Source organism: Penaeus japonicus, unplaced genomic scaffold, assembly GCF_977035675.1.
Source record: "Penaeus japonicus unplaced genomic scaffold, GWHDUDI00000001_assembly GWHDUDI00000020, whole genome shotgun sequence".
Classification (NCBI taxonomy): Eukaryota; Metazoa; Arthropoda; class Malacostraca; order Decapoda; family Penaeidae; genus Penaeus; species Penaeus japonicus.
In genome coordinates this window covers 25,994,186-26,004,185 of record NW_028234422.1, presented here as the reverse complement: position 1 = coordinate 26,004,185, position 10,000 = coordinate 25,994,186, and the positions used below count along the sequence as shown (strand labels likewise).

The window sequence follows — 10,000 nt, the reverse complement described above, 5'->3', positions numbered from 1 at the left end:
ATGAAGATGATGAAGCAGCAACATCATAGTCTGAAAGTATGTGCTTACATTAAGATTATGGAAGCATGCATGCAATATACCAGGAAAATATTTAATAAAGAACATGGAAGAGAGAGATTAGATATGATTTGTTTTATTGATGCCTAAAGATTTGGCTATAATTAAGAAATAGAGCTTATGGAATGTATGTCCAGAATAAATGGAAATGTTTATGGAACGATTTTTAATAAACAATATTTGTAATAGCTTCCTAGATATTTTGTACAAGATATATTGGATCAGAAACTATTTCAGAAAGAATTTTTTGTATAATTGATAGATGTAGGGTTGATGAAATCATCTCTATTACTAACTGAACGTCTCATATTTTGGGAATAATATTAACCTATTCGTGTTGGCTGACTTGCTATCACGTTCAGTGGTTTTTGGGACATTTAGTCAAGGGCAGCGGGTCAGGTGATTGGGCGTACAGCGCACGCTCACGGCTAGTATGTTTGAATTGGTTAACACAGTAGTGAATTAATTGATGTTACAGGAGTGTGTGTTTGCTGATGAGATAATATTGTTAGAAAGCATAAAGAAAAAGAAAATCTGAGAAAGTAAGTACTGTATTAAACTAAGTATAAGAAGACACACACAGTGTAAGCAAGTGAATGCAATTTGTAAGACGAAATTATCTTTATAGCAATAATCCTCACTCAAAAAATCCTTTGAATATTAATAAAAATTGACAATTCAGGGGGAACTCGTCAAGCTTATGGGAGAAAGTTCTTGATTAGAAGAGGTAAAAATGTATGTATCTCAAAATCATATTTTAGATTTTTTTACTGTTAATCTGATGCCAGATGTGCTGGTATACATGCACTATCCATTATAGCTGTGTTTGGAAATTGAAAGCAAAGGAAAGTGAAAGTAACTAAGATCAAGATTATAAAAGATGGTTACAAAGAAAAGGTCAAAGCAGAGAAGGCAAGGTTTTATCCTTGTAGTGTCTGGAGGGAGAGTGAAAGGGGATTTGATTAGGTGTGAGCAGTGGTTGGAAGCAAAAGAGGTGTTCAAAATGTTTGCTAGGAGTGATAGGTTTTGCATGTGCAGTGTGTAGTGAAAATATGGTGTCAGCAAATGAGACTGAAGGTAGGGGATTGCAATTCTTTCTAAGTCTCAAGAGATCCTAGGGGTAGCTCTTAATACATTGAGCAGTAAAGATAATCCCCTAGGTTTAAAAGGTCTCCTGGACCAAGACCAAAATCAGGGAATAAGGGGGTCTGCTAGAAGCTGCTTAGTGAATATGTGTTCATGGTGAGGACAAAATTCATCCATAACTTTATATTTTGGTAGCATGACTCTAGGCTGTCTGACTAGATGGATTTACCAAGTGGAATCATGAACTCTCTTGATATAAGTATTGAAGAGGTACTGATAACTGTACCTGTGCAGAAGAACCAAGCTTTGTCTCCAAGGCCCTGATATTGTCATACAGCCAAGAAACTACGACTCACCTCTTCTCTTTTGCCTTGGAGACACAGGTTGTTGCTTCAGATTGTGGGGTACGTTGGCAGTGCCATGTGTCTAACTAATGGCAGATAAATAAACCCTCCTCAGTGTTAGCTCTCATTGATAACTGATTGATTAGATGCTGAATGGACTGCATATTGATCATGAACAGTTTATAGTTGCTTATATTTATTTCTGCCAACAATCTGAAGGAACTATGCTTCACTTAACCCATTCATGCCAGATGACATACTATCACGTCTTGGTAATATTTTGCTCCTGCGAGATGTCCTATTGCGTTGTGATCTCTCCCTTTTTATACATGTTTTATATAGTTACATATGTATATACTCATTGCACTTCTATTTGTATAAACACATTGTTCTTGACTTATGGAAAAAAAATCATAAATAGATTAAAAAAAAATCTGAGAAGCGTAGTATGGTATTGCGTCGAGAGAGGGAACTGAAATGTTTTTTCATTTTTGAAATACCTTCTGGGCACTTCAATATTAGATTATTCCGGTGTAAGTTAAAAAATCCCAATTTTTGCTGTAGTAGCTTCTGTTTCACTGTTAAGTTTGTTTTCCCAACTACCCAATTCATATATTTTGTGGTTCACAATTTTTAAACATTTATAACAAACCCACATGAAAAAGGAGTACAGCAGCACTAGAGGACATGCAAAGTTTAAACAATGATACATAACCATTAGCAATGTATTACTGAAAAATTGTAAAACAGAAACTATCACCAGCTAAAACAAGACAACATCTCATTCTTTCCTTGTCTTTTGTCTTGTAACTGGTAGTTGTAGCTTTTACAATACAGCTATTTAAGTTATATGTGATTACATAAAGTTCAATTTGTTGGTGTAAGAAAAGCATAAGAGTGAATCAGTATGGTTTTTACTTCTATTTTAACATTCAGGGGCAGTTGTCTTACAGTATGGACATTATTTTCAGGTTAATAAAAGAAATACTGGATCTTATTTTTGTTTATTAATGAGCTAAAACTTGACAGCCTCATACCACAGATTTTTGAGTGATGGCATAACAAGATATTTCATGATAACAATATATTAAAACATGTGTGTGTGTGTGTGTGTGTGTGTGTGTGTGTGTGTGTGTGTGTGTGTGTGTGTGTGTGTGTGTGTGTGTGTGTGTGTGTGTGTGTGTGTGTGTGTGTGTGTGTGTGTGTGTGTGTGTGTGTGTGTGTGTGTGTGTGTGTGTGTGTGTGTGTGTGTGTGTGTGTGTGACAATGTAAATATGTAGACATACATACATCTCTGTGAGCATGTATACACAAACACACACAGACACAGACACACACACTCACAAAAGTTCCAAAGGAATCTTTCAGAATAGGATTGCAATGAAATACAAAACACTTTTGACAAGTATAGATTATAACTTTTTCCAAAAAAAGAGTTTGTCCTAATTCCTTCTGAACTATAACCAGATATAATCTTTCAATACATTCCAGTCAAACATGTAAGCATCTTAATCATGTAAACATTGTGATAGCATTATCTCTCTCTATATATATTTGGAAAGAAATGCACCTAAATAAATGCCTGCCTATACTATATCTCCCTACTATATATAATAACAAGCACATCAAATTTACTATCTAGGTAGTACTGGAATGTCTACTTATAAACATGTAACTATAATTTCTATAAGTATGTAAACCTGGTTGAATAATTTCTGTATCCTGCAACAATATATGCAATATCCATATCAAACACATCAACAGTCTTAGTCTCATGGATTTGAGAGTTTATTAATCTTTCCATGCAAGTCTGCAGTCAGAATACTGAATATCACATGATCACAGGTACCAGCACATAATTGTGTACAATCTGGAATATACATATTCTTATTTATAACACATAGTCAACAATCAGAAAACAGCTTTGTTGGTGGGACAAGTCTTGCTAATCCCTTGTTCGACGAGTTTGGAATAAGAATAGCCAGCTGGAAACTTTTCAGATAATGCTATGCAGTCTGAATGTCCCTGGCTAGCTACCAAAAATCACCATTGGAAGGGTGCATCAGAGAAGCCTTCTCGGATAAAATACATGGGTATATACACATCACCTACATTGCAGACAATATGGCCCATGCGATGGAAAATTATCACATGTAAAGTACATATTAATCCGTCTCAATTAACTGATGTTAGATTAAGACACACTTCTTAGATGCACCACACAAGATAACAATGGACACTTGCAGACAATATTATTGCATAGTTAACAACCAGTAGAGACTTTGTCCCTTTGCATAGTTCGTTACACAAGATAGAGATGTGGTGGGAGAGGGGATATTGCTCTTTTACATATTCAATTTATCCAAGTGACTGAAGCTAATCAGTAGTGGATGTAAATTGAATGACCAAAAAAAAATCTAAATTTTCGTTAGTCTTAGGATACTATATGTGTGTTTACCTATAAATCATATGGATGTATGGATGGATGTACCTAAACACAATACATCTAAAATTTATATGCATATAGAAAAATAGATAAAACACACAGTAGACTGCAGAGATATGTTCCAAAAGACTAAAGATTTTTATATATAGGGTTTGTTGGTAAGTGGGTCTGAGTATGCATGTGCAAGTATGCGCACAGGCAAGTGTATGTGGATGTGCGCACAAGAAAAAGGTATACATGTAGCAAGTCAGCTATTGTGATCTGAACACACAATGCATTTCTTCTAAGTCAATCTGCTGTCTACCTAGAAATCTTTTTTTAAACTCTATCAGAAAGGAGAATGCTGAAGATACCTTACGACCTACAAAATACTGACAGCTATGAAAGAAGCAAGATAACATGTCACAAACTTACTGCACAGATGGCTTTCTACATCACATTCTTTGTGAAACATTACAATTTACAATCAGTCTAGTCACCACGAATATTTGGTGTCCCATCACTTTTTCACGATAGAAAATGCTGCATAAACTTACACTTCTGTGAACTAACAGTACATACACACAAGTCATACTAAAATCAGCCTTGAATTTTGTCTTAAGACTGCTAGGGTCATATGTTTCACTATGAGGAGTTCATGGGTATTCATGGGACAGGACTCTAGTATGACTATACATACTTCTTATCTTATTTTAAACATATGATTGAAATGTTCTCATATAAACATTCACAATTACTAGCAATTAGTCTATATAATAAAAGTTATTTGTAATTCAGTACAAACTAAGGCAAAGGCAGCATAGCATGAAATGCATGTTGGCCAAAGAATTTGCAGTTATACCAATTGTTTTTTTTTTAAAGTAACCTTAGTCTCAATAAACATGGTTATATTTCACCATTAACTTTTTCTCATCATTTTATTTATTAACCCATTTGCGTTGGATGACATGCTATCACGTCATGGGAATATTTCGTTCCGGTCAGATGATGTCCTATCACTTGCATTGTCACAGACACATTGTTCTTGACTTGTCAATTTTTTTTCTTTTTAAATACAAAAAAAGGCTCTCAGCATCCCGTAGAATCAGGCTGGTGCAAAGCGCTCTTGATTCTGTTTCTAGTATAGAGTAGAAAACTGAGTCCAAGCCTATATTTAGATTATAACTAAACATATATAATGAAGGCCATGTATGAAAGTATGACATACTGATTTTGAAAATGATCATTAACCATTGTTGTGCAGGCCAGGAGTTCCATTTCAACCCTTATGGAGCCTAATAATTTTTGGGGAAGTTAAAAGCAGCTAAGTAGAGGAACTGGGAAACTACCTTCAACTTTATCTTTGTCCAAGGTTCTGAATGGCCTTACACCCTTAACTTTGGTCTATATAGAGATCACAAAAAAAGTGTGCAGCATAAGTAGGCAATAAATATGACATTACTATTTAATCATAGGGCTACTAATTTTGTGACAAATATCACTGCCCAGTAGTCAGACAACCAACTACATTTCACATTTTCTTTTTGAAGTATCCGAAGCAGGCACAATTCACAAATAATGAACCTTACTACTCTCTTATGAGATATATAGATATACAGAGTCATCTCACCAAGATATACGTATAGAGTGCATTGCAGCATAACAAATTGGCCTTGACTTTGTTCCATTTATTCAAATATCCATATTATCACCCTCTGATATTAAGTCATGAAACTATTTCCTTTATCCTTAAAGCAGTAAAGTTGCTGATATACCGGCAATATATTATACTAAATCTACTTATCTATTGACGTGTTCCAAGATCAAAATCAAACCCTTCCAGTCTCGTCACCATGCTATTCAAACAGATGATTTAGTATCTGGCAACCTTTAGTAATCAGCAGACACTGTCATTTTTATTCCCTTACTCATTTACTTATTTTCACCTCGGAAACTGAATAGGTTTTAAGCAGCTGATGTCTGTTATTGCATGGTTGTTCCTCAGCTCCCCCTGTACTTCACAGTGCAACACAAGTAATATTTTAAAGGTTCCGGAAAGCAATTCACTTAACGTGAAGACTAACCTTCAAAGGAAATAATAATTATGGTAATAATATTCTTATACACTAAAATTATAAAAAAATCTATAACAAACTATCTAAAATCAGGCTAATAGAACTATAATTCCTTTAAATAACATTTACATGGGTAACACACTTGCAATATGTCGGTCCTCTAGTTAGTGATGATAACAAGATTTACAGTGACAAGAGTTTATACAGCAAGATTTGACTTGTGATATAAAAATACTTATTTTGAATATCAAAGACAAGAAATGACACTTCACTTAACTGCTGTTCACTCTTCTTTGGCTAATATAGAATGTTATTTTCTATTTACATAAAAATCTATTTCAACCGGTGTTTTATTTTATATCATGAGCTCTGGTGGAAAATGTAAGTATTCTTAGTGAAATAGTGCACATATTAACATCACACAAGACTATAAAATACTGCTGGATATATAAATGTAATGCATATATAACAGATAGCTCTTGTTACTGAACTAAATCTAACAGGCTTAAATGTCATTGTGAAATGAACATGTATAAAGTGTTGTCTTACTGCAAATAGTACACTATTTGCAAAAAGAAGGAAAAAAAAAGAAAAGAAAAAAGAAAAATATATACAATACACAGGCATTTCCTACAATTAAATAACCTGTATAATTTCTAGAATTAAAGGAAATTATTCATCAACTCCTCATGGACGGGGTAGAGGTAAAGGCACAACACCCACACACATGCACGTTTTTGGTAGTTTTGTATATTAAGCTAATATATTCTAAGCTTTTAAAACAGCCAGTAATGAATTAAAAAAGACCCAAAATATATTGACATATGGGGTTGGATGAGCATGGATGGTAGGTGTTATCCTCACACCTGATATCCAGTAGAATTTAGTTGCCTGCATGTAATGTGAGATAAGAAAGAAAGAACAAGTATGCATTTATGTATGTATTTATTTAGTCTCTGTTTGCAAAGTTGTCAGTATATATGTATGTGTGTGTGTGTGTGTGTGTGTGTGTGTGTGTGTGTGTGTGTGTGTGTGTGTGTGTGTGTGTGTGTGTGTGTGTGTGTGTGTGTGTGTGTGTGTGTGTGTGTGTGTGTGTGTGTGTGTGTGTGTGTGTGTGTGTGTGTGTGTATGTGTGTGTGTGTTTTTGGGTAATGGGATTCTGAGTGAGCCTGGGAGGTCAATGGGCATGTATTTCTTAGGTTCACTACCTAAGTTTTCGACAGCAACTTCATCTTCACCAAATTGCTTGAGTACCTAATAATACCTCATTTCTTATGTATACTCTTCAACATGCCTGCAAACACCTAAACTGTCCTTGCCTATGTGCACATAATACTACAGGACCTGTCTATGAGAATTTAACACCCAACAAACAATTATCTTCATCTTAGCTTGCACTCTTTCCATTTCCGTTAGAATTTTTCCAAACTTGGTAAACATCAAATCACTGTAAAATCTTGTCTTGTCACATTATAAAGCAAAATATCTATGGTGTTTCCTATATTCTGGGCCAAGTGTGATGCTCAACATCATATAATCATATACTTCATTATTGTAAATACAATGAAAAGGATATAATTCGGGAAAATATAACAATTTAAGAAAACTAGAAAAGTGATTTAGGATAATGTACTTTCTCAAGGAATGCTATGAATTTCACTTCACTTAATTCCACATAAAACATTTACTTAACTATCTCAGTCAGTGATGTAGAATGTGTACCTAAGGCAAAGGCTATTGGGATAGTTTCCCTTGCTATTCACTAACAACTGACTATTCATAGAGCTATGAATCACGTACATACTTCAAGACACCGTTTGAGTAAATATATGATATAACTTATTGAATTGCCAGACAAATTGGACTTTACGATGTCTTATACAGCACAAGACATGAAGCAGGTAAGACTACAGTATAAAACAGAAAGGGAGTATCCAGCCAAGTGTTAAGGATGAATGATTTTCAAGTAATTATACTGTAATCCAACTATGTAATGGCAATCAAAACTTTTAATGACTAGGCTAATTTGTGTCTTCATCTGAGTATGGATAAGAATCAAGTCTCTATTCATAATCTCAATATTGAGATTCCCATTTATATTTTACACAAGAATTTTGACAATACAAAAAACCTAAAACCTTTTAGGTCAACAAAATTTAATAATCTTTACACTCTAACCAATTCGCTGATAACACATGAATCTTCTACTCAGATGTCCTCTTGGCTAATCTAACCCAAATGCCGTCCTGTGCTTTCAGGAGGCCACTTCGTTGTTCAATGACTATGGGCACTTGCGTCTTCTTACTTGGAATGAATGCAAATTCTTGCAAGAGATAAACAGCAGCCACCTTTGCCTCCATGAGAGCAAATCTCATTCCTGAAAAGATAAGGCATTTATTTATGCAAGTACATTGCAGTTATATATCATGTGATTGTCTGCCACACAAGAAAGCAAAAAAGCACTCACAAACATAAATAAACAAACAGAAACAGAAACAGACACTGACATAGACATAGACACAGAAACAGACAAACACACACACAAACAAACACACACTATTCACGTTTACTAGGTAATATAGTAACTATTCAAACTTGTTCTATTAATGATAAAATAAAATAAATATTATCATTATGATTTTAAATATAAAAGAGTAGTTTACAGAAGGAAAATGGTGCATATCTATAAATTTCTGCAGATAAGCACTAAATATATGCCATAAATTAACAATTAATTCAAATTTATCAATTCAAAATTATCTAACAATATCTCACAAGAGCTGCACTTACCAATACAGTTGCGAGGACCACTTCCAAAAGGCAGGTATACCATTTGTGAACGCATAGCCTTGTTTTCTGGAGAGAAGCGTTCTGGATCAAACTTCAAAGGATCTGGGTAGTGATCTGGGTCACGATGAATGCTGGAAAGAACAGATGGTAGCTATCAGCTCTCTTTTACAGCAACAAAGAAAAACAGTCTATCAGCACATACTTCATAGAGCTATCCATTTGTGAAATATTCTTGAACAATTACGTTTATAATCATGCAATTACTATGAGTGTGAGGTAATTGCTGGTACTATCAGGCACATTTCATGTAAACAATCCCCCTAATCCATCCTTTATCTCACCCATACCCTCTCCCTATGCCATACTCTTATGTAACACACAGGATAGTTGCTGTATGGCATATCACTGTTTTTTTTTTAACCCTTTGGAGCCTGTTGACGTGATAGCACATATTGTGGTTTTCGCGTCAGACGCCTGGGACGAGCTATGAGGGGAAGCCGCGCGCTCGGGTAGAGCGAGCGGGCAGCCCAGGCTCACGGCTTGTGCATCTGAGAATCTCGAGGCGTTAGGCTTATGCGTTCGAGAACCCCGGTATTGCGACCGTGCAAAGCCGGAACGGCCCCGGCGTGAATGGGTTAATATTCACACATCAAAATAGATATTACATTGTGTTCCATGACAAAACATCATCTTTATTGCTTCATATGCATTTTATTTGTATGGTTTACTTACTCCCCATGCCCCTATCAAGCCCACCTCTCCTTCAGTTTCAGTTTTATTTTGCATCATGGTATATTATTGTCTTTTTACTATCTACACATCTGTGTGAGTATTTCTTTGTTTTCCGTAATAAAACTTGTTCTTTTCCTTATTCTATTTGGATGTTTCATATACTGGCGTTTTCTGGGCAAGGAAGCTTATTACCATTTTCATTACTATTTGAGAAGTAACTGTGATCATTTTTCAACTATGAGGAGCAACTGAAAAAGATTTTTAAACTTTGATGCTCTAATGTGTAATCTGTAATTTATATATGGTAATGAAATATAAATTTTCTGGTGTGTAAGTTCAAGCTCTGGAAAAGCCAGACACCAAAATTTGCCTCTGTGAAATGCAAAATCTGAACTTACATTAACATTCATTTTTTGTGTTAAAGATCTACTCATTGTCTTTTGACTAAAATTAACCTCAATAACATAGGACATATACACAACTAGATACCT

General features: G+C 34.8%; 2 protein-coding genes across 4 annotated transcripts in view; one reads left to right on the top strand and one right to left on the bottom strand.

The window, feature by feature from the left end:
* LOC122251753 (exosome complex component MTR3) overlaps positions 1-122 on the top strand; it is a 9,454-nt gene extending 9,332 nt beyond the window's left edge. The window contains exon 7 of the mRNA XM_086548221.1: positions 1-122. This exon is cut by the window's left edge and continues 31 nt beyond it. Within this exon, the coding sequence (XP_086404347.1) occupies positions 1-29 (29 nt within the window). The 3' untranslated portion in view covers positions 30-122.
* A 2,353-nt stretch (positions 123-2,475) lies between these two features.
* The window catches only part of LOC122251752 (putative cytochrome P450 6a14), an 18,828-nt gene continuing 11,303 nt past the window's right edge, over positions 2,476-10,000 (bottom strand). For all 3 annotated transcript variants that reach the window (XM_043013859.2, XM_043013860.2, XM_043013861.2), the window contains exons 8-10: positions 9,999-10,000; positions 8,778-8,908; positions 2,476-8,364 (exon numbers count right to left, since the gene is read on the bottom strand). The exon at positions 9,999-10,000 is cut by the window's right edge and continues 119 nt beyond it. In XM_043013859.2, coding sequence (XP_042869793.1) covers positions 8,192-8,364; positions 8,778-8,908; positions 9,999-10,000 — 306 coding nt within the window. In that variant the 3' untranslated portion in view covers positions 2,476-8,191. The remainder of the gene's footprint in view (positions 8,365-8,777; positions 8,909-9,998) is intronic.